This window comes from Thalassophryne amazonica, chromosome 13, assembly GCF_902500255.1.
Source record: "Thalassophryne amazonica chromosome 13, fThaAma1.1, whole genome shotgun sequence".
Lineage (NCBI taxonomy): Eukaryota > Metazoa > Chordata > Actinopteri > Batrachoidiformes > Batrachoididae > Thalassophryne > Thalassophryne amazonica.
Genome location: NC_047115.1, coordinates 81,539,008 through 81,565,010, shown reverse-complemented (window position 1 = coordinate 81,565,010; position 26,003 = coordinate 81,539,008). Strand labels below are relative to the sequence as shown.

General features: G+C 42.8%; 1 protein-coding gene across 1 annotated transcript in view; it reads right to left on the bottom strand.

The window, feature by feature from the left end:
- Window positions 1-6,846, bottom strand: part of LOC117522987 (cilia- and flagella-associated protein 46) — a 316,276-nt gene extending 309,430 nt beyond the window's left edge. Inside the window, exons 1-2 of the mRNA XM_034184405.1 lie at window positions 6,748-6,846; window positions 2,655-2,776 (exon numbers count right to left, since the gene is read on the bottom strand). Coding sequence (XP_034040296.1) covers window positions 2,655-2,776; window positions 6,748-6,799 — 174 coding nt within the window. The 5' untranslated portion in view covers window positions 6,800-6,846. The remainder of the gene's footprint in view (window positions 1-2,654; window positions 2,777-6,747) is intronic.
- Window positions 6,847-26,003: the final 19,157 nt, after the last annotated feature.

Below are 26,003 nucleotides of genomic sequence, written 5' to 3'. Positions count from 1 at the left end.
GTGATGCAGGGCCGTTGTGTGACTATCCAAAAATTGCGGAAGAGGTGGACATCAGCATTTTTTCGGTACATTCCACTGTGAAAAAAGATTTTGCCATGAAAAGAGTGGTGGCGAAATTCTTTCCTGAAGCTTCTGACGGCGGAGCAGAAGCGCCTCCGTGTTGAAGTCTCACAGGACATGTTGTGACATGCCCAGCTCTTCCACAATTTCTCGGATAGTCACACGACTGAAAAGTCACCGAAAGCCGTCTGAATCATCCGGTCGTTGCTCCAGTCGTTCCGTCTTTTTCCTTGGAATGAAAAAACGCCGAGCGCACGACACACGTCCCATACAAAGGCTGCTTACCAGAAAATGATGCAATCGACAGGCGTGGAAAAGTTCACGCATGCGCACGAAGGTTCAAGGCTTGCTCATGCAAGCACACGTGATTCAAATCCATCAGGTTTTTGAAAAAAAATAAAAAGGTCCGATACTTTTCTAACAGACCTCGTATTTTTATGTTTCATAGTCTAGGTGATGCTGTCCAGACAATGTTCAGTGTGACACTGCAAAACGTTCATGGGGAGATGCATTTTTATTTGATAAAAGCATTTTTTATTATAAGTTTAACTGATTGCAAATGTAACATATTTGTTTGAAGAGCTTGAACTAGTAACAATTTGTTAGCTTTATTTTTAGTCAAATAACATCAGATTTCTTAGGGAGGACCCTAGCACCCACTGCATTCAAGTCTGTCTTATTTAACATGCCTTTTGATTTACACAATGTGAATGTGCTCAGGATTTTATAGTTTAATTGATTAAAAATCACTGCATGAGGTCACACTGGATGAAAGGGCAAGTCCTGGGCTAATTATAGAATGTGAAAATGGGCCAGATTTTATTGGAAATACGTATTCATCTAATATGCATATGTTGCAGACATGAACGAGCGACGCTCGTCAACATCTCACCATGTCATTTAGGTCTTTCAGACTTTATTTTGAGTAAATACTTCAGGGGAGCATTAGCATGGCAAAAACCTTTCAGCTTCAGGGGGGCCTTGCCTTTTTAAGCATTTTCCTTATTTTGTTCGACATTTGACATTTCCTGTTTCACTATGACTGAACATTTGGAACTTCCTGTTTGAGTGTGAGCTTGCCACGGAGTTCCAGTGAGATTCCATGGGATCTCGTCTATCAATCCAGGAAGTATTTGACATTTGAACATTTCCTATTTCACTGTGGATTAACCATTTGGCACTTCCTGTTTAGGACTCCCGGTACCATGAGCGAGCTTTGCGCTGCTGCGTGTCACTTCACTCGTATTATGATTTAGTGTTTTCCTGTGTAGGTCAACTAATAACTATGACGTGTCCTCACCAGGTAATTTCATCAAGACTTTTTTTGAAAAACACACTGGATAGAGGTAAGTTCTAACACTTGTTTAATTGCCACTGGGAAGGTGGGAAAATGTTAGATTCATTTAGTAAGCAGATAAGCCAGACAAAAAGTTGATGTGATGTCAGATGGTAAAACTTCAGTTGTCCTTTTTCTTTTTTTTTAAAGCAATTAGCCTTTTACCTGATGAGGCTGCTGCAGGAAAATATACTATAGTCTGCCCTGTTTGAGTTTTCTCAGGTATGTTGAACATTTAAAGTCTTCTTCAATACAGGATGTAGGTAGCAAAGTTTCACATTAAACTTCTCTATTCCGAATCAGCTTTTATTGTATTATTTGACAGTGACACTGCCATTATCCTGTAACCTGTCTTTCTGACCAATAATAATAATAAGCAACCCTGATAAATGCCAAAACTAAGGGCCAAAAAAAAAAACGCATTCTGACTGCATTACTCAAAATCTACGCAAACTGTTACATATTTTTTGTCTTTGAGACAGCAGTTCTTTTTTTAGAGTGTAGGGTCTAACCTTACCAACCCACCTGAATAAGCACGAAGACAACAGTGGCAAAGACAAAGTCCCTCTGTTGGAAGAAACCTCAAACAGACTAGACTCAGAAGGTGACCAACTGCTTTGGCCATCGTATTAATAAAGAAATGTCTTCGGTTTACAAAACAATGAATAAAGAGTCTTAAAAATCATGTGTCCAGTTACCAACATCGACATCTAACATGTCAACCAAACACACTATGCATAATTCACATTGAGTTGCAAAGTTTTGAGAGTGTTCTTATCTGATAAATAAGTCATATGCTTAATTAAGCAATTAAGTGTTTGTATATATATATATATATATATATATATATATAATATAGCACATATCACAGATAAAAATCACAAAATGCATAGCAAGAAAAAGTAAAAATTAAATATAAATTATACAAAACATGATAAAACAGAAAACAACAGAAAACAACAGAAAACAACACGACTCACTGAAAGGGTTGGTTGTCAACTCAGCGAATAATTAATTATAGATTTATAAATTACGTTATTTCCAATTTTACTACAGCTTTAGGAAGGCTTTGCACTATGTAAAGCCCCTTTAATAGTTTGTGTTTCTGTATTTGAGAACATACAGACATGACTCAGTTGTCACATCCAAGAGATGTGTCTCAAGATCTCAATATTTCCAAACTTCTGGCTCTGATAAGTGTGCAGCATTGGCCATCTCCGCCTAAGCTTTCTGTGAGTTGGGCCTGCCCCAGGCTCACCTGCAGCGCCTCCTCTGCACACAAAACATACATCTCTGGGGAAATGCTTGAAGTGGCTCCAGTGGATTCAGGTACAGCTCTCCCTTTGATCAAATGAAATGCTGACTGCAGTGCTTCAATGTCTGTGAAGAAAGGAAAATTTAATTAAAAACATAATTTACTATGAGAAAAACAAAAGCACATTCACAAGGTACATATTATAAAGCTTTTCAGCAAATGAATATAGATGGCTAGATGTGCTAACATTTGATCATTAAAGTTTGTAGACAGGTCTCTTAAAAAGTATGTGCTTCCTAATACTCTTGATTTTCAAGAGGCCATTTTGTGTGACGCTCATTCTGGTGAACCATTTAATGTCTTGGGTTTCATCCTCAATGTTCTATAATTTTATTTCTCTACCTGTACAAAATACCCGACTGTCAGTATCATGTAATCTAAAAATGGTTTGCTTAAGATCTTATCACCACATGTTAAAAAATATCTGTTCTTTGTCATAGATCCACATGAGCTGTAGGAGGGACAACGCTTCTCTGAAGAGCGGGTACGTGACAATCTGCAGCTCCTTTCCTGTTCAAGTCAAAGGTTTAAGAAGGTCAAGTCTAAGAAAAATCTTAGCCTTCCTGGAATCTTTAGACAGTTCTTAGAATTTTCCCTTAGTCAAGGCCTTGTCACACCTTGACGATTTAGCCAACTTTATTAAAAACACTGGCATAAGTCCAATAAATTAAGGGTAAGTTTTTTTACAAGTTAAGAGCATGTTGAAGCACGTTGAAACACGCTGAAGTTCACTGATGTACGTCCTAATAAGGTGAGCTCCTCAAAAGATTTTGGGCATGCTGAAAATTTTCAATGACTATCAGTGTGTGACTCATACGTCCCACACACGCTGGACATACAGTAGTGTTCAGAATAATAGTAGTGCTATGTGACTAAAAAGATTAATTCAGGTTTTGAGTATATTTCTTTTTGTTACATGGGAAACAAGGTACCAGTAGATTCAGTAGATTCTCACAAATCCAACAAGACCAAGCATTCATGATATGCACACTCTTAAGGCTATAAAATTGGGCTATTAGTAAAAAAAAAGTAGAAAAGGGGGTGTTCACAATAATAGTAGCATCTGCTGTTGACGCTACAAACTCAAAACTATTATATTCAAACTGCTTTTTTAGAAATCCTGTGAATCACTAAACTAGTATTTAGTTGTATAACCACAGTTTTTCATGATTTCTTTACATCTGCGAGGCATGGAGTCAACCAACTTGTGGCACCTTTCAGCTGTTATTCCACACCAAGATTCTTTAACAACATTCTACAATTCATTCACATTTCTTGGTTTTGCTTCAGAAACCGCTTTTTTGATGTCACCCCACAAGTTCTCAATCGGATTTATGTCCGGGGACTGGGCAGGCCACTCCAAAACATTAATTTTGTTGGTTTGGAACCAAGATTTTGCTCATTTACAAGTGTGCTTGGGGTCATTGTCTTGTTGAAACACGCATTTCAAGGGCATGTCCTCTTCAGCATAAGGCAACATGACTTCTTCAAGTATTTTGACATATCCAAACTGATCCATGATACCTGGTATGCGATATATAGGCCCAACACCATAGTAGGAGAAACATGCCCATACCATGATGCTTGCACCATCATGCTTCACTGTCTTCACTGTGAACTGTGGCTTGAATTCAGAGTTTGGGGGTCATCTCACAAACTGTCTGCGGCCCTTGGACCCAAAAAGAACAATTTTACTCTCATCAGTCCACAAAATATTCCTCCATTTCTCTTTAGGTCAGTTGTCTTCTTTGGCAAATTGTAACCTCTTCTGCACAAGTCTTTTATTTAACAGAGGGACTTTGCGGGAGATTCTTGCAAATAAATTAGCTTCACACAGGCGTCTTCTGTCACAGCACTTACAGGTAACTCCAGACTGTCTTTGATCATCCTGGAGCTGATCAATGGGTGAGCCTTTGCCATTCTGGTTATTCTTCTATCCATTTTGATGGTTGTTTTCCGTTTTCTTCCACACGTCTGTTTTTTGTTTGTTTTTTTGTCCATTTTAAAGCATTGGAGATCATTGTAGATGAACAGCCTATAATTTTTTGCACCTGCGTATAAGTTTTCCCCTCTCCAATCAACTACGCTGTTCTTCTGAACAATATCTTGAACGTCCCGTTTTCCTCAGGCAACCTCACCAATTTGATAGCCTTAAGAGTGTGCATATCATGAATGTTTGGTCTTGTTGGATTTGTGAGACTCTACTGAATCTACTGGTACCTTGTTTCCCATGTAACAATAAGAAATATACTCAAAACCTGGATTAATCTTTTTAGTCACATAGCACTACTATTATTCTGAACACTACTGTACATTGTAGGTAAGTTATGTGATCGTTGGCACACGTTTCTTGTAATTTACTCAGAAGTCTGAATCCGTCCATTAATACTGGCCACTGACTGGCTGAAACCTGTGGCCCTTATGCAGAATGACCATTTCATTCACACACTGAAAAAATATAAAGTCTGACCTGTTCACTTCAGTCCAATTCACCATCACAGATGGACATGAATTCACATAAAGCTCCTGATTTTTGAAAATGGCATCTGAAAATACTTTAATTTGTGTCTGGAAACGCAGCATTTTAAAGCAAGTCCATCGGTGGTTTTTCTGCTGCAGGTGTGTTTCTCAGAGGATGCCCATGTCACGCTCTGATCACACAGAAGCGCTGTGATGATTTAAATGTTTACAGCATCGTTGCTGCTGTGTCATCATCAGATGCCCTGATCAATTAAGGTGATCACACCTGATTAATGCGCTGTTTAAACATTTACAGCGCCGTCGTGTCAGGGATCACCACACCAACAGATCACACAGCACTTCATTCAGATCGGACCTGATCGCAGTTCACTGGCGCTTTAAAAGTTGAAATCATCACAGCGTTTCATTATTCAGGTCTGTGATGACCTGATCAGACTTGATCAGATCCGCTGATCAGGAAGCAGCCAGTGCTTTAAACATTTAAGAGACAGCACTCCATTCATTCATGGCAGTGTTTAACCACAGCCAGTCCACTCATCAGCATTCTGTACACAATGAAAATGGTCCACAAAGATAAAAAATGAAAATAAAAATAATAAAATAATGTGAAATTACCCTGTTTCTGACATGCACATCACTGTGCAGTACCAACCTGAACCACTGGGTGGAATCGGGGCTGTCGGCATACGCTGGTTAATTGTGAAGGTGTGACAGCTGCATTCATTTATTAGACATACGCCAGCATGTGCCAGCATTTTTAATACGGTTGGCATATGCACGCTAAATCGTCAAGGTGTGACAGGGACATAAGACAAAGCACCTTAGGCCTTAAGAGAGCTCCTAAGGTGCTAAACTGGAGGACTTTTAAGAAGCCATAGCCATCATGAAGCTGTATAACTGGGGATACAAAATGCAAAAACTGCACGATGCGAGCGCAGTTTCTCCAATCACAGCCAGAGAAGCCTAAACCTTCTTCTGGGTTGTCTGCGTGTCCTGGTGTCTTTCCTCACTCTTCTCCATCTTGCACAGTCACTACGTTTTTGAGAACGCCACACAGATTTACCATAGAGTGCCATACTGTTTGTATTTCTTCACAACTGATATAAATAAAGTTCAAGATGTATATTCAGTGACTTGGAAATGTCCATGTATCCATCCCCTGACTTGTTTGAAGAAAACTGGCAATAAAACAGATTATTTACAGGTATTATACCAAACCCATCATCTTGACTTTTATATTTTTGATTAATTTATATCAAGTTGTAGAGATTTGCTTTCAGTTTGAGTCTAAGGATGATAATTTTAGAAATTTTTTAATTGAGTAACCTGATTTACTTTTTGTAATGAAATGCCATAAACAAATTAAAATGTGTGAAATACCAAGGGGCTGAATACTTTTGCAAGCCACTCTGTACAATAAAAACAATACACAGCAAAACACACACAAAACAAAGACTTATTTCTAACTGTGGACACACTGACACATATCAGTAACTGAAAGAGCGAAATTAATTCATATATTTATTTCTGAATTCAGTGATAAATAATGACAAACCTTGTTCCTTCTTTGCTTTGTTAATATACTGACGAATAAGACCCTGGTCCATGTCTGTTTCCTTATGTTTGTTTATTATCGACTCATTATTCTTCAGTACTCCATACGCGTGAAGAAAAAAAAAAGTTTAGAAACACAGTACGTCAGCCCGCTAAGATAAAACATGACGGTGCTGTTTCTTCATGAACAGCGACGTAAAAAGATTTTAATTTCCTTTTTTCACACCGTGTGCGCTCCGTCAGTGTTTGGGGCTCAGAGCGTAGCTAAGCAACAGAGTCCAAACAACACATACGGGATTCATGCAGGTTCAGAAAGAACGTAGCGCTTTTTGTCAACATGACATCAAAAAAGCAAAATACAAAAAACAAAACAAAACAAACAAAAAAAATAACAAACAAACAAACAAAAACGTTAAAACACCATTTAAATATTGCTAAGGTTGTTATAATTTTAAATGCACATAGCTAAATCCAAAGTGTGATCACGTTTCAGTTTTAAATACACTTATTTAGATGGTATCCTGCAATAAATAAATAAATAAATATATTGACAAAACATCTGGAGCCTGGGGAACAACGTGAGCGGATCCAGTGAGTTGGGGATGGCGGAAGGATCACCTGTGCCGGAGGTGAAGATGATCCTTCCGCCATTCCCAACGAACTGGATCCTCCACTCACATTGCTCCCCAGACAAGGGGTGTTTTTTTCCCCTTTTATACCTCAGAAAATTATTGTATTTTTTCAAAAACAAGATTATTTGTTTTCGAAAAGCTGGAGGCAAAGGTGATCTGTCCGCAAAGTAGATCCGGTCATATTGCTCCCGACACGTGTTTTGTTCTTATACCTCAGAAAATTACTGTATTTTCCGTGAAAATGATATGTTAAACAAGATTATTAATCTTTAAAATATTTTATTTTGTGAGTAGATGAGAAATTCATATTATGGGCCGATCTGCTACAACAGATACAGGGGTACTGGATCCATTAGAAATCTTGTGGATCCACAGCACTGAGGTATAAAAAAAACGGGCTGCAGTATCCACAAATACACACACACACAAAAGCACATACGGGATTCATGCAGGTTCAGAAAGAATGCAGCGTCAATAAAGCAAAACATAATCAAACAAAATGTGAAAAGCACCACTTAAATATTGATAACAGGCTATGATAATTTTAAGTACACATAGATAAATTCAATGTGTGATCATGTTTCAGTTTTAAACACACCTATTTAGATGGTCTCTATTTCACATATATTTATTTATTTATCTATTTCATATATTTATTTCAAATAAATAAATATATGTAATAAAATCGAGCTGTAGTATCCACAAATATGATTTATTGATTTAGTTATTGATTTTGAAAAATTGTATTTCAGTAGCATTAATTTAAATCAGTTCAATGGGTAGCCTAAGGGTGAGCTGCAATTAATATAAAACATGCAAAAAAAATCTGGTGGTGATAAGAACTGTAGCTGACAGAGAAAGTGATAAATACCCACACGTCGAATAAGAAAGTAGATAGATGATTTGCACATCAAAGTGTAGAGAAATAAAGAAAAAGTATGTCTTACTTCATGACACCCAGTTACAATCTCTCTGTCTGTCTCCCTCTGTCTCTGTCATCTTTCTGTTTCTCTTGTTAACATCAAAGTGCATCATTAGAAATCAGGCCTGTCTTTGTGCAATTTTGCAGTTATAATTTCATGGGTCAAATCAATCTGTGCCACGTGTGACAGGGAGTAAGGAAAGATGCTGCATTTGTCCCTGTAATGGACATGGACTCTGAGGTTTCACTCACACGCTCCTGTAAGATGCTGCATTTGTCCCTGTAATGGACGTGGACTCTGAGGTTTCACTCACACGCTCCTGTATTTCGTGCTGTATTTCAAAGCACCACACAAATAGATCATCAGCGGCCCTCGAGCAAATATGTTAAGTAGTCAGTTCATCACTGAATCTCTCTCAAAAACAAGAACAATCAGTATATGCAGCCTTTGGGGTGACTTTGAAAGTAATGTTTTTCTTCCTACTCTTTTTTTCTGCTCTTTTGTCCTCCTTTCAGCTGGGGGGGTGGGGGGGTCACCACAGCAGATCTGGTAAGAATCGGCACTGGATTTGGGACACGTTTTTACACCTAATTCCCTATGTGATGTAACTACTAAATTCTTGCAGAAATCTATAAAGAAAATCCAGCTACTGTCTGCAAGCCCACAGGTCCTATTACCTATCATTGTTTGTATGATTCTGTGTAGGCTCTCAGTTGTCCAGGTGGTTTCCATAGTAGAGAAGCTTGAATCTTCGACTGGACTGGGTTGCTTGACGTGAGGACGTTTCGCTTCAAATCACAGAAGCTTCCTCAGCTAAAATTCTTGCTCTGGTAGTCTGACTTCTGTCTTGACTCTTGTAGAGAAGAATAAACCAGAAGCCAACAAAAGCTGGAGTTTTTTAACCTAACCAGACCCCACCTACCGAGAGGCTGACTGCTATAGGCTAGTGACTAAACAATAGCTCTAATTAGCACCTATTGTGCTCTAGTTAGCACTCTCCTAATGACAGGACGGAAGCCTCCCCTGATGGCTCCCTTGACGACTCTCTCCTGATGACGTGAATGACTCATTACCATGAACAAAAGACTGAAACTGCTTTGACCTGAGTACCACATTGTAAACAGGGGACAAAGCGTGTCTGAGACCCGCTTCGCGGTTAAGGCTGGATTTCAACTGTTTTACAAAGAATGCTTCCTTGACACCTCTCTCAAACCATTTCTTCTCTCTGGCTAAGATTTTAACTTCCTTGTCCTCAAACGTGTAGTTAGTGTCTTTCAGGTGGAGATGAACTGCAGACTGAGGTCCACTGGCGACCTCTCTGCGGTGCTGGTATAGCATCTTGTGTAAAAGTTGCTTCGTCTCACCTATGTAGTGTTCATTACAGTTTTCCTGACATCTGATATGATACACTACATTGCTATGTTTGTAACTAGGGATCCTGTCCTTAGGGTGAACTAATTTCTGTCTCAAAGTGTTGACTGGTTTAAAGTAAACTGGGATTTTGTGCTGTCTGAAGATCCTCTGTAGTTTTTCCCCTACTCCTGCTAAATAAGGGAGAGACACTCCTCTTCTTCTTGTCTCCATCTCCTGTCTATCTGGTCTCTTTGTTTTCTGGGACTTCTGCACTTTGTCCAGGGACCAACGTGGGTACCCACATACTGTGAGGGCTTTCCATACAAGTTGTTGCTCTTTAGCCCTTCTCTCTGCAGTTGTGGGCACCTGTAGGGCTCTGTGTTGAAGAGTCCTGATCACCCCGAGCTTGTGTTCAAGGGGGTGGTTTGAGCCAAAGAGCAGATATTGGTCAGTGTGAGTGGGTTTTCTGTAAACCTCTGTCTGGAGCTGCCTGTTCTCTCCAATCGTAACATCACAGAAGAAGGCTAACACAACATCAAGAAGGCTAAATGGTTGTTTCTGGCATCCTCACGTGTGAACTTGATATTGGAGTCCACCGAATTGATGTGTTCTGTAAAGTCCTCGACCTCCTGTTGCTTGATTTTAACCCATGTGTCATCGACATATCTGAACCAGTGACTGGGAGAGATGCCCGTGAACGACGTCAAGGCTGTCTTCTCCACTCACTCCATGTACAGATTGGCCACAATGTAGTAATTCCCCCTAAACAGGAAATACGTGGTGTTAAGACAGATCTCCAAGAGTTGGCAGATGTGGTCTGGTGTGAGTTTGGTCCTTTCAGGTAGAGACAGATCTTCCAGCAGTCTCTGCCTCACAGCTGAGATGGCCTCAGCAGTGGGGATGCAGGTAAACAACGAAGTCACATCAAATGACACCATAGTTTCATCTGCCTCCAGCTGCAGGTCCTTGATTTTGTTCACAAAATCTTATGTGTTCTCCACATGGTGGTCTGAGTTACCCACTAGAGGAGCCAAAATCCACTTGAGGTGCTTGGCCAAATTGTATGTGATGGAATCTGTGCTACATACAACAGGCCTGAGTGGCACGTCCTGTTTGTGGATTTTAGGCAGTCCATAGATGCATGGAGTGGCATCCCCCGGGTACAGTCTGTAGTATGTCTGCCTGTCGATGAGTCCCTCTTTCTCCAGGTTTTGGAGGCAGCTAATGATTTTCTTCTTATAGCCACTCGTGGGGTCTCTCTTCAGACGTTCGTATGTACTGGAGTCATTGAGCAAGTTGTTGATCATGGCCTCGTAGTCCGATGTGTTCAGGACCACCGTGCATCTGCCTTTATCTGCTGGCAGGATAAGGATGCTTTGGTCCTTCTGCAGTGCTGCCAAAGCTTTCTGTTCTTCTCCTATGATGTTGGACGGAGGAGGCTTAGCACTGTTAAGCGCTGCTGTGACTCTTAGTCGGAGGTCCCCAGCTTCTGACTCTGACAAACTGTTGTGTTTAATGGCTGACTCTACTGCAGTGATGTAATCTACTGTCGGTATATGTTTAGGGGTCACTGAGAAATTTAGTCCTTTGGTGAGCACATCCTTTTCTGTCTGTGTAAGAACCCTGTCGGACAGATTCTTTACCCAAACAGAGCAATGTAGTGTATCATATCAGATATCAGGAAAACTGTAATGAACACTACATAGGTGAGACGAAGCAACTTTTACACAAGAGGCTATACCAGCACCGCAGAGAGGTCGCCAGTGGACCTCAGTTTGCAGTTCATCTCCACCTGAAAGACACTAACCACATGTTTGAGGACAAGGAAGTTAAAATCTTACCCAGAGAGAAGAAATGGTTTGAGAGAGGTGTCAAGGAAGCATTCTTTGTAAAACAGTTGAAAACCAGCCTTAACCGTGGAGCGGGTCTCAGACACGCTTTGTCCCCTGTTTACAATGTGGTACTCAGGTCAAAGCAGTTTCAGTCTTTTGTTCATGGTAATGAGTCATTCACGTCATCAAGGGAGCCACCAGAAAGGCATCCATCCCATCATTAGAGTGACAGCTGTCCTGCTAACCCTGCATCAGGAGAGAGTCGTCAAGGGAGCCATCAGGGGAGGCTTCCGTCCTGTCATTAGGAGAGTGCTAACTAGAGCACAATAGGTGCTAATTAGAGCTATTGTTTAGTCACTAGCCTATAGCAGTCAGTCTCTCGGTAGGCGGGGTCTGGTTAGGTTAAAAAACTCCAGCTTTTTTTGGCTTCTGGTTTATTCTTCTCTACAAGAGTCAAGACAGAAGTCAGACTTCCAAACGAAACGTCCAAACGTCAAAACGTCCTCACCTCAAGCAACCCAGTCCAGTCGAAGATTCAAGCTTCTCTACTGTTGTTTGTATGAGAAAAGTCAACTCTGAAACACTCCCAATAGGAGTGTTAATAGGAACTGTAAAAAAAAACTCCTACCTTTTCACATTTTTAAGACATTATTGTATTTCAAACTAGCTCTTTTAATTTGTAATTAAAGTCATCTTTAGCATTTAATACGTCCTGGCATAATAAAATAAAGAACACAATGCTAAAGTATAAATGCTAAAGTGGAGTGGAACTGTCAAGTGATACCCGCTTCAGTATTCATGTAGAAACAAACTCTTATTTTTATATGGGCAGGCTTACAAATTTTCTTTAGCTCAGCCAGTACATGCAGCAGTCATATATGGATTTAGAATTTTGTTTGTTTGTTGTTTTAATCGTTGCTTTTGACAGTGCACTGATGCTACATTTCAGAACAGAATCTTCCTTTTTTCAATTATATGACCAAAATGCTTACAGTTCAGGATTCCTTAGATGAATTCAGTTAATTGTTTTTAAGACAACAATTACATTTAGCACATTTTGTGTATTTTGTCATTCCATCATTAGAACTCAGTTCTAGATTGAACTCTTCAGTGACCTGAGAGAGAGGCATCTTTTTCAGTGGCAGTCATGAGCATAAATGCCTTTTGAAGTATGTCTTCATGAATGTCTTGCAAAGAGAGTTTGATGAGTACAAACACCTCTTGAACAATCGCACTGTCAGACCTGTGCACCAGTCTTGTTGTCCATCTGGTAAACCAGAAGCCATGTATCACCTTCCTCATACTGTAGGTAATGTATTTACTCTACATTTTAGGTCATAGTGTCTCCTGAAATTTTGCTCACATGGTAGTGTATGTACAGAACGCCTGCCGAAGTTGCTGTCATTCTGACTTGTGCGGGTGTGAACGATCCCGCTGCAACGGTTTTGTGCACGCGCATGAGCCTGCAGGAAACCATCACAGCGGGAACACAGTGTGAGCAGCCGGAGCATGTGGAACCACATCAGCAGCTTCTGTGGAAAAAATAAAAAGTAAAAACCAGCTGGAACATGTGGGACCACATCGCGCTGCTGATCTGGAGAAAAAGAACAATACATGCCACCCGCAGGATTTGAACCTGCAGTTTACAAAAGCTCTGATTAACAGACAGGAACTTTACCACTGTGCTACCATCACTGTCCTATAAAAGGAGCATAAAATGTTTAAAATCAACAAGGAGTTAAACATATAAAAAAAATTAGACGATGTAGACGAAGAGGAAGTCTTTAATTACAGCAAAAAAAAAAAAAAGGACCGTAATAACTGACAAAACCGCATTTGTGATGGCATATTTTTGGTGATATGTGACTGAAAGTGTCGTATTTGTTGCACTGTTGGATTGTTGTCCTGTGGCGTGCTGGCTGGATGAAAAAAGATGAAAATTTCAGACCCCTCCATGATTTCTAAGTGGGAGAACTTGCAAAATTGCAGGGTGTTCAAATACTTATTTTCCTCACTGTATGTGTGAAGGGGCCCTTATGTTGAACTATTTGCTCTCATTGGGCCTCATGTATCAACGTTGCGTACGGCAATATTTGAGCGTATATGGGGTGTACGCCAAAACGGCCGCGCTACTTGGCATTTATGAATGTGGTCGTTGGCGTATGCTGCACTGAAAATATACACCAGGTCGAGAGGTGGCGTAAATTATACACCAAAATGAACAGCGCTGGAATCCACATAAAAATGAAGATGATCAACATGATAAACAGTGCCATTATACAAATCAATGCATATGTTACATAAATAACACTTTCCTGATTATACTACATAATAATCAATACAAATCCCGCCTTTGCGGGATTGTTGGTCTCGAGCATGATCCGTGGCTACAGTGCTGACTGCAAAGAAAGCGCTGCTCGCCTTTTTCTCCAGACTTCGAGCCTGGAGCCAGAGCAGCGCTGAGCTTAACTTTATGTGGTGTGATCGTTTTAGACTATGAAATTGATAATAACAACTGTAGTTTCGTCATTCCCTTAATTCGCCCGTGCTGCAACCAGGTTTTGTCGTTTCCATTCGGTTGTCACAATAAAATAAATACAGAAATACATTTAAAAAATAAAGAAATCTGACAGATTAGGCGTGTCTTATTAATTGAGCGAGCAAATATCCACGTCAAGAATTATTGACATGTGAAAAGAGAATACAGTGGTCCCTCGCTATAACGTGGTTCACCTGTCGTGGCCTCGGAGTCTCGCGGAGTATTTAGTCCAATTTTGCATGCCTTTTTTTTTTACAGTGTTCTGTGTTCTGCGCATCTGTTTATAAGAATCTTGTTGCCCAGAAGAGAAAAGAGCGCCAACAACTACTCATAACTGTGTTTGTCACTCAGACAGCCTGCAGCCAGGTGTGAGTGGGAAAAAGGCGCAGCGCCAGGACGCAGAGGCCCGATCTGTGAAATACTGGTGAGTCACTATTAATAATTTCTTATGTGTCCGACCTCGTTCATTGATCGTTAAAATTAATTCGTTAGTTCTAAATGCCATCATAATTATTTATAGGAAAACGTTCTATTTTTATTTCTCAAACAAATGTTTGGGCCTGAAAACAGTTTGGTATTATTTTCCTACTAAGGTTTGAACTTTGAGAGTGTTTACACATGAGAGAAAAGTGACAAATGTTCATGCCTGATTGAGAAAGTGTATAAACTGTGTAGTGAGGGGTTTTACAGCTTTGAAACGTCTATAATAATTGTAAAAAATAACGCTGACTACGTCGTGGTTTCGCGTATTACGGGCTATTTTTTAGAACATAACTCCAGCGATTAATGAGGGACCACTGTAACACTTTATTGATTATATACTACAAAACAATTGATACGACAGCCGCTTTTGACGCTCTATTGGCACGCGTCGTGATTGGTGGAGTTCTTTTTCACTGCCGTCTTCCCGGCTTCCATATCGTAAAATGAGGGTGTGTCTGAAGCGGAGTCTGAATATTTATACTTTTGGTTTTGCTCCCATTTTGTATGAGATGAACTCAAAGATCTAAAACTTTTTCCACATACACAATATCACCATTTCCCTCAAATATTGTTCACAAACCAGTCTAAATCTGTGATAGTGAGCACTTCTCCTTTGCTGAGATAATCCATCCCACCTCACAGGTGTGCCATATCAAGATGCTGATTAGACACCATGATTAGTGCACAGGTGTGCCTTAGACTGCCCACAATAAAAGGCCACTCTGAAAGGTGCAGTTTTATCACACAGCACAATGCCACAGATGTCGCAAGATTTGAGGGAGCGTGCAATTGGCATGCTGACAGCAGGAATGTCAACCAGAGCTGTTGCTCGTGTACTGAATGTTCATTTCTCTACCATAAGCTGTCTCCAAAGGTGTTACAAAGAATTTGGCAGTACATCCAACCAGCCTCACAACCGCAGACCACGTGTAACCACACCAGCCCAGGACCTCCACATCCAGCATGTTCACCTCCAAGATCGTCTGAGACCAGCCACTCGGACAGCTGCTGAAACAATCGGTTTGCATAACCAAAGAATTTCTGCACAAACGGTCAGAAACCATCTCAGGGAAGCTCATCTGCATGCTCGTCTTCCTCATCGGGGTCTCGACCTGACTCCAGTTCGTCGTCGTAACCGACTTGAGTGGGCAAATGCTCACATTCGCTGGCGTTTGGCACATTGGAGAGGTGTTCTCACTGTTCAGGGCAGAAGGCAGACAGCATGTGTGGCATCGTGTGGGTGAGTGGTTTTCTGATGTCAGTGTTGTAGATCGAGTGACCCATGGTGGCGGTGGGGTTATGGTATGGGCAGTCATCTGTTATGGACGAAGAACACAGGTGCATTTTATTGATGGCATTTTGAATGCACAGAGATACCGTGACGAGATCCTGAGGCCCATTGTTGTGCCATCCAAGAACATCACCTCATGTTGCAAGGATCTGTACACAATTCTTGGAAGCTGAAAATGTCCCAGTTCTTGCATGGCCGGCATACTCACCGGACATGTCACCCATTGAGCATGTTTGGGATGCTCTGGACCGGTGTATACGACAGCGTGTACCAGTTCCTGCCAATATCCAGCAACTTCATACAGCCATTAAAGAGGAGTGGACCAACATTCCACAGGCCACAACTGACAACCTGATCAACTCTATGCGAAGGAGATGTGTTGCACTGCATGAGGCAAATGGTGGTCACACCAGATACTGACTGGTATCCCCCCCCCAATAAAACAAAACTGCACCTTTCAGAGTGGCCTTTTATTGTGGACAGTCTAAGGCACACCTGTGCACTAATCATGGTGTCTAATCAGCATCTTGGTATGGGACACCTGTGAGGTGGGATGGATTATCTCAGCAATGGAGAAGTGCTCACTATCACAGATTTAGACTGGTTTGTGAACAATATTTGAGGGAAATGGTGATATTGTGTATGTGGAAAAAGTTTTAGATCTTTGAGTTAATCTCCTACAAAATGGGAGCAAAACCAAAAGTGTTGCGTTTATATTTTTGTTGAGTGTAATTACGATCGTTTCCACCCGCCGCATTTATCAAGATCACGTCAGGCGTACGCCAGAAATGGGCAGGTGCGCACTGCTTGATACATGTCACGGCAACTTTGGTGTATTTCAAGTTTACTCCGTAAATTTAAGCCACAAGTGCGCAACATTGATACATGAGGCCCATTAACTCACAGCACACTCTAAAACATTGCAGTCTCATTTAGTTATGTCTACCTTTCTTTAACATAAAGAGGTCTTACAAGCTTTGGATGTTGAACTCAACTTTACAACTCAGCTCAACTTGTAAAGATGAGTTCAACATCCAAAACTTGTAAGAGCACTTTATGTTAAAGAGAGGTAGCAAGTGGACATAACTAAACGCAGCTGCAATGTTTTAGAGTGCAGGTATTCATTTACTGTTGAAAGTATTTTTGTTTTGCTGCATAGAAACTAAAGCTGCTTCTTGTTTTTGTAACTGTCATTAGCTGTTTTGACATCATGCTTTCTTCTATTAGACCTTCTATTAGACCTTCTATTAGCACTATATTTAAACTTCTTTGAAAATCACATCTTAAGCGAAAAAAAAAACTTAATCTTCACAAAAATATAGATGCTTTTAAATTACAAGTTAAAGAACTTTGTTGTAGTCTTATAGGATGATGGTGAAGTGACTGATTTTGTTCCTGTTTCAGACTGACTTAGGTGGAACACAGTGTGGATTCCAAGTATCACAGGATGTCCTGCACCAGTTTGATGACATTCTGCCAGCTCAGCGCAGTCAATGTGGCGATGACAATCTTCAGGTCCATTTAATGAACTTAGAGAGTGAAATCCCTCGACCAGTCAGCTGGTCCACTGCAGTCGAATATCACTCAAAACTATGACTGGACTTCAGAGGATAACAACTGGTGACTCCAACAGATTATCTGCTTGATGTTGATACTATTAGTTCTGACTCAAATTCTCAAAAAACAGCTTTGAACAACCTTTAGGTACAAATTTTGTTACGGAATTATTATTATTATTTTTTGTTTAAAATTGTTTAACTGTAAACTTTCACTGGGGAGGTTTTCTACCTGAAGAAATAAGATTGTGTGTTATACTGCATAAAGAACAGTTTCCTTTTAATGACATAACATCAAACAGTTCAATCCAGATGGAGGTACAGATTTGTTTTACCAAGACAAGATTACAAAAGCATTCTTTAAGATCAGTATTTTTGTGAACAGGGTTCAAATAGCAAGCATTTCTTCACAAATGTACTACTCAAAAATAAAGGTGCACTTTCATTAAAGTAAAACTTTTTTCTCAGAGTGCTGACTTTTTTCTGTATAATTCTACTACTGCATCTCAGTACATTAGAGTATTGAGGAAATTTTTCCTGTATTTTAAAAAGCTCATTTTCAAGATATTTAAAGATATGAATATTATTTTATAGTTACTGTTTTTGAAATTATAAAACCTAATATTCTAACTTACTGTGATGCACCAATTTTCATTTGCTGTGTTTACAGACTTTCTTGAAATGTTTCATCACATAATGCAGGATAAAATTTAACATGTAAGGGTTTATAAAATAATGTAAAAATTGAAACCATTGATTAGAACTATAAACACTGAGGTTACAATTGGCTTATGAGCAAATAGATTTGGGATTTAGGGAAGTCCAAACCCAGGAGAGTTTGCAATGCCATAATCCATGGCTTCTTGAAATTCCTCATAACTGTAATACTGGAATTCTGCTCGAACATCTGATACAAGGAAGTATGAAGTGGCCTCAAAAAGAAGCTGTGGCTTTGGCTGAATTCCTGCTGGTGGAAGTTCCCTCAGTCCAGTAGCAAACATAATAATGTCTTTCAAAGACAGATTTCCATTTTTCTCTGGGGAGGTAAGAAAAAAAATGTTTGTAATGACAATAAAATGGCAAAAAATGTGCCCTTACACTTTGACAGTACTAGTAGATGAGTACTCTTGTTTCCTCTCGAGGCCTGGAGCTGCCAGGTGGACTGAACTGCACATGGAAGATGTCCTCCACAGCATCAGCTGTCAGCCTGGTCTCACTGCAGCACATGAACAAGAAAAAGAGTGAAGGATGCTCTGCCAGGGTACTGACAAAATTTAGCATCACTAGACCCTCTTTGAACCTATAAATCAATGTAACCTTTTTAAAAAATAGATTAGTCAGTTGATGTTACTTGTCAAGGCTGTTTTCCCTGACCTACAGCAGAATCTAATGCTGAACAAGTACACAAAAGGTATTCCGTAAGAATTAAACCAGCATTGTTACTGAGCCATGATGCATGTCTTGCTATAAAACAGAAGCTCCCCCGAAAAAGCTCTTACATTTATGACATTTGTTTATTGGGAAGTGGAGTGGATCTTGAAAACCAAAGAAGTTAATCAGTAAACAAAAGTAAATATTTAATTTTATTAAAAAAAAAAGTTAAATTTGCACACACTGAAAAAAGAGAATGTTTGAACCAACTTAAAAAAGTGTTATAATTTGTAAAAACCTGAATGAATTAAGTTGTATGAACTTAAGTTGGAAAGTTAAATCAACTCTAACTTACAAACTTAAGTTCAAACAACTGAATTCATTCAGGTTTTTACAAATTGTAACACTTTTTAAAGTTGGTTCAAACATTCTCTTTTTTCAGTGCAGAATAGTTGGAATGTTATACCTCTGAAGTTCCTGAATGTAATCAGCTATGACATTCTTCTCATCTTCCAGTTTCCTCCTGAATCAACTGCAGTCTGGAGCAAGCTGGAGTGATTTTCAGAGAGAACCCACAGCTCATTCAGAGCTGTTGCATTGTTTATCTAGAATAAAGAAAAAAAAAAAAACAGCTATATATATATATAGTTATATAGTTTACTAATTTTACATTCAACAGTCTAGAAAAATTATTAGAGCTTGGGCAGTTCATCTATTATCAAAATGATAATTATGACTACAATTTGAGACTTTTTATAACCATATAATTGGGCTAAAAAAACTACACTCATTCAAGTAACATCCTTCACATGCTCTCTATTGCAGGGCAGTTTAACACACTCTAATCAGCCAATCAATACTTTTCTGCAAAGAATGCTTCCTTGGGACAAGGAAGTTAAAATCTTAGCCAGAGAGAAGAAATGGTTTGAGAGAGGTGTCAAGGAAGCATTCTTTGTGAAACAGTTGAAACCCAGCCTTAACCGGGGAGAGGGTCTGAGACACAATTTGTCCCCTGTTTACAATGGGGTACTCAGGTCAAAGCAGTTTCAGTCTTTTGTTCATGGTAATGAGTCATTCACGTCATCAGGAGAGTCGTCAAGGGAGCCATTAGGAGAGGCTTCTGTCCCATCATTAGGAGGGAGTGCTGCCCTGTCATTAGGAGGGTGCTAACTAGAGCACAATAGGTGCTAATTAGAGCTATTGTTTAGTCACTAGCCTATAGCAGTCGGCCTCTCGGTAGGAGGGGTCTGGTTAGGTTTAAAAAACTCCAGCTTTTGTTGGCTTCTGTATTTTCTTCTCTACAAGAGTCAAGACAGAAGTCAGACTACCAGAGCAAGAATTTTAGCTGAGGAAGCTTCTGCGATTTGAAGCGAAACGTCCTTGCGTCAAGCAACCCAGTCCAGTCGAAGATTCAAGCTTCTCTACTATGAAGGGAAAAGAGAAAAGGCTAATTATGAAGGCAAGAATCCACAATTGCACTTCATAACTATAAACAAGAAACTACTTCTAGAACAACAAACAGAAGAAGCATAGTCAAGACTCAAATATTAAATCTCGTTGTGTGCTCAAGTCAAGGCCATAAAAATCTCAAAGAACATGGTCAGGGATTAATGGCTTATCACTGTCAGCCTCAAGAGCTCTATGCTGACAAATCAAAACAGGTGAAAGGGAAGTTTTATAAATTGTATCACTGTGTATACAGTATAAGTTGTATTGCTATTGTTGGGAAAGTGAATGCACAGACCCACGTTAGGGGGCATAAATGAGCGGTCAATAGGAATTCCAATAAATAACAATTTATTATGCAAAAGTGCAAACAGAAGACGAATATGCTGAGTCCAATTAATAACAAAATGGTGACATGTGAGCAGGCCCGAGGGTAGGAGACGCCTATCCAGAGAAGAGCCGAAACCCACGAAGTTCCACCACCAGCTGGAGGCCTGCAATACACCAGAGCCGCCAAGTCCTGGTCCCCCAGGTGGCCACCGCTTGAGGCTGTCAGACTGGTACTGCTGGCAGGAGCAAAAACAGGTTAAGGTGGGTGTGTGTACACCCAGCAAACAGTCAGCAACTCACAGTTATCCTCTTGGAGGAATAAATCCAGATACTCTCAGAGTGCAGAGGAAAAACTGGAGGACGTGCAGTGTCAAATGTTATACTCAGTAGTTAGAAGTGAGGAGTGGAGACGCCAACTCCTCCAACTTCCACAAACTCGGCTACAAGCTGAAAGTATAAGTCACAACTGCAAGACTTCAGAAAACAATGAATGTGCGTACGGCACAAAACGGCTGAGTCGGTTTACCTGTGTGGTAAGCTGATAACTCGGCAGAGTTATGGTGTCTCTCCCAGGCTTTTATGGTGTGGATGATGATGATGAAAAACAGCTGACAGCCTAACGGTGCGCACCTGGTGGTGCCAAAAAAGGCCAACAGGCCAGTGCGCCCTCTTCAGGGCAAAAAGGTGCCCACAAGGTAGGCGCCATCTGGTGGTGGGCCAGCAGTACTTCCTCTTCGGCGGCCCACACAACAGGACCCCCCCCCCCCCCCCGGCTTGTCGGGGTGCTCCTTGTAGAAATCCGCCAGGAGGGTGAGATCCAGAATGAAGCTCCTCTTCACCCAGGAGCACTCTTTTGGGCCATACCCCTCCCAGTCTACCAGATATTGGTACCCCCGACCCCTCCGACGTACGTCTAGGAGTTTTTTGACTGTCCAAGCCGGTTCTCCGTTGATAATGCGGGCAGGAGGCGGCGCCAGTCCGGGGGTGCAGAGGTCCGATGTGTGGTGTGGCTTGATCCGGGACACATGAAATACTGGGTGAATCCGTAGTGAAGAGGGGAGTTGTAGTTTCACGGCAGCGGGGCTGATCACTTTGAGTATTTTGAACAGTCCAATGTAACGGTCGGTCAGTTTTGGAGAGTCTGTTTGTAGAGGGATGTTCCTGGTGGACAGCCAAACCTCCTGCCCGGGCTGATAAGCTGGGGCCGGGGCTCGTCGGCGGTCCGCATGGTCCTTAGCCCACGTCCGGGCCTTCAGGAGAGCAGAGCAGGCTTTCTTCCACACCCGACGGCAACTCCTGAGGTGGGCCTGGACCAAGGGCACCTCGACCTCTCCCTCGACAGCCGTAAACAATGGGGGCTGGTACCCCAAACAGACCTCGAATGGGGAGAGGCCGGTAGATGACGAGATTTGACTGTTGTGAGCATACTCGTTCCAGGCCAGATGTTGACTCCAAGCCGTCGGGTGCGCAGAGGTGACACACCGTAAAGCTTGTTCCAAATCCTGGTTGGCCCGCTCTGCCTGACCATTAGTTTGTGGGTGGTACCCGGACGACAGGCTCACCGTGGCCCCCAGCTCCTTACAGAAGCTCCTCCAGACCTGCGAGGAGAACTGAGGACCATGGTCTGACACTATGTCCATCGGGATACCATGCAGACGCACGATGTGGTAGACCAGGAGGTCTGCAGTCTCCTGGGCAGTCGGGAGCTTCGGGAGGGCCACAAAGCGGGCCGCCTTGGAGAACCGGTCCACTATCATCATGATGATTGTCTTACCCTGGGACGCAGGGAGACCCGTAACGAAGTCCAAACCGATGTGGGACCAGGGGCGACGAGGCACAGGCAATGGCTGAAGGAGCCCCTTCTCCGGCTGATGGGAAGTCTTGCCCCTGGCGCAGGTGGTGCATGCCCGGATGTAGTCCCTGGTGTCGGCTTTGACTGACGGCCACCAGAACCGCTGCTGGACCACTGCCACGGTCCTTCGCACCCCCGGAAGGCAGGAGAGCTTGGAACCGTGACAGAAGTCCAACACGGCAGTCCGAGCTTCTGGTGGCACGTACAGTCTGTTGGGTGGTCCACCTCTGGGATCCGGGTGTCGCGTCAGGGCCTCCCTAACAACTCCCTCCACGTCGCACGTGAGGGTTGCGACGATAGTAGATTCTGGTATGATGGTGTCTGGTGTGTCCAACAGCCTTGCTTTAACTTCCTCTTCATGCACCTGGGACAGGGTGTCAGACCAGACATTTTTGGTCCCGGGGCGGTAGGTGATCTTGAAGTTAAAGCGTCCAAAAAACAGTGACCACCGGGCTTGCCTGGGGTTCAGATGCTTAGCGGTCTCGATATAGTCCAGGTTCTGGTGGTCAGTGAGAACCACAAATGGGACCACAGCTCCCTCCAACAGATGTCTCCACTCCTCAAGGGCCTCTTTCACAGCCAGGAGTTCCAGATTGCCAATGTCATAGTTCTGTTCGGCGGGGGTTAACCTGTGGGAGAAGTAAGCACAAGAGTGGAGAACACTATCAGACTCCCTGCTCTGGGACAGCACGGCTCCTATCCATGTGTCAGAGGCATCCACTTCAACAATGAACTGGTGGCTAGGATTGGGCTGCACCAGAACTGGTGCAGTTGAAAACCGGTGTTTCAACTCCCTAAACGCGGCTTCGCTCCGATCCGACCAGGTGAAGGGGACTTTGTTGGAGGTCAGGGCTGTAAGGGGGCTAACTACCTGACTATAGCCCTTAATGAACCTCCTGTAAAAATTGGCGAACCCTAGGAACTGTTGCAGCTTCCTACGATTTACTGGTTGGGGCCAATCTCTCACCACAGCTACCTTAGCCAGATCTGGTGCGACGGAGTTGGAGGAGATAATAAACCCCAGGAAGGACAAAGAAGTGCGATGGAACTCACACTTCTCGGCCTTCACAAACAGCCGGTTCTCCAATAACCGCTGAAGGACCTGACGGACATGCTTAAGATGAGTCTCAACGTCCTGGGAGAAGATGAGAATATCATCCAGGTATACGAAGACGAACTGATGCAGGAAATCCCGCAGTATGTCATTAACCAATGCCTGGAATGTAGCGGGGGCGTTAGTGAGGCCGAACGGCATGACCAGGTACTCAAAGTGTCCTAAGGGGGTGTTAAATGCCGTCTTCCACTCGTCTCCCTTCCTTATCCGAACTAGGTGGTAAGCATTCCTAAGATCCAACTTCGTGAATATTTGGCTCCATGAAGGGGCATGAACACTGAATCTAAGAGCGGTAATGGGTATCGGTTGCGAACCGCAATCTCATTCAGCCCTCTATAATCAATGCATGGACGGAGACCGCCATCCTTCTTGCCCACAAAAAAGAAATCTGCACCTAACGGAGATGAAGAATTCCGGATTAGCCCGGCAGCTAAAGAATCCCGGATGTAGGTCTCCACTGATTCGCGTTCAGGACGTGAGAAGTTGTACAGTCTGCTGGACGGATACTCAGCGCCTGGAACCAAATCAATGGCACAATCATACGGTTGGTGTGGGGGCAGGGTGAGTCCCAGATCCTTGCTGAAGATGTCAACAAGGTCATGATACTCAGCCGGCACCTCCGTGAGATTGAGGGTGACTCTGACCTCCTCTTTAACTTCATCGCCAGGTGGCACCGAGGATCTTAAACACTCCCGGTGGCAGGTTTCACTCCATTGAGCCACAACCCCAGATGGCCAATCAATCCGGGGATTGTGTTTTATCATCCATGGATAACCCAAAATAACTCTGGAGGTAGAAGGTGTTACATAAAACACAATCTCCTCCCTGTGATTACCAGAGACAACCAAGGTTAAAGGCTGTGTCTGGTGTGTTATTTCTGGTAGTAGGGTGCCATCTAGTGCCCGCACCTTCAATGGTGAAGGAACGGCCACCGGAGGGAGCCCCACAGCCTTAGCCCACCTACTATCCAGTAGGTTCCCTCCCGATCCTGTGTCGATCAGTGCTGGAGCGGTAAGGGTTAAATCCCCACAGAGGATTGTGACTGGGAGTCGTGCGCATTTGCGTGGGACACCTGTGTGGTTTGTATGGCTCACTCTTAGCCCAGTCTCTAAGGTTGAGCTTTGTTGTTTAACCGCCTGGGGCCCCTTATTCTGCGCATTGCTCATTCGAGCCATAGTAAACACACTCTCCACGTGCCAGTCTCCTGTGTTTTTCCTTTACTGTCACTTTCACCCTGCTTTTTTCCATAGCAACATCACCAGAGGTTGCTGGTGTAACACGGAAAGCCCTGGCTTTGAAGCGGGGAGAGGATGGCACTAACTCGGATCTGGAGGGGAGAGGGACAGCGCGCACCCAGCCACGCCCTTCATCTTGCTCCCGCATGAATTCCTCAAGCCGATTGTCTAAGCGTATAACCAGATCAATAAGCCCATCTAAATCCCGCGGCTGATCCTTAGCCACCAGATGCTCCTTTAGGGCCGGAGACAGCCTGTTTACAAAGGCGGCGCGGAGTGAGACTGCATTCCAACCGGACCTTGCTGCCGTGATGCGGAAGTCGATTGCGTAATCAGCTGCACTCCGCCGTCCCTGTCTCATTGACAGCAGCATATTTGAAGTGGCCTCGCCTCTGTTGGGATGATCGAACACCAGTCGAAACTCCTTTATAAACTCAGTATAAGTAGAGAGGATCCGTGAATCTCGTTCCCAGAACGCCGTAGTCCAGGCGCGTGCTCTGCCCTGAAGTAAATTAATTACGTAAGCCACCCGGCTGTGCTCAGATGCGTACATAACATAAAAAATGAGCGCGCACTGCATTAGGAAGTCCATGCACGGTTCAACACAACCACCGTACGGTTCCGGGGGACTTATGTAAGCTTTGGGCGATGAGGGAGGGGACCTCTGAACGACCACTGAATTAACTCTGTTTGGCGGCTGATCCACTGGAGGGGGAGCAGCTGCAGCCGCGCCTGGCATGCGCGCGTCTACCTGCGCGGTGAGATCCTCCATCCAACGGCTGAGGTGAGCCAACCGAGCAGTGAGGTTAGACAGAATGTGCTGCAGCTCACCCAGCGATCCCCCTGGTGGATCCTGTGCACCTTGCACTTCCATTGATCGGTCAGTAGGTGGTAAACGTCCCTCGGAGTCCATGACGTGGCTGAGTTATCCTGTTGGGAAAGTGAATGCACGGACCCACGTTAGGGGGCGTGAATGAGCGGTCAGTAGGAATTCCAATAAATAACAATTTATTATGCAAAAGTGCAAACAGAAGACGAATATGGTGAGTCCAATTAATAACAAAATGGTGACACATGAGCAGGCCCGAGGGTAGGAGACGCCTATCCAGAGAAGAGCCGGAACCCACGAAGTTCCACCGCCAGCCGGAGGCATGCAATACACCAGAGCCGCCAAGTCCTGGTCCCCCAGGTGGCCACCGCTCGAGGCTGTCAGACCAGTACTGCTGGCAGAAGCAAAAACAGGTTAAGGTGGGTGTGTGTACACCCAGCAAATAGTCAGCAACTCACAGTTATCCTCTTG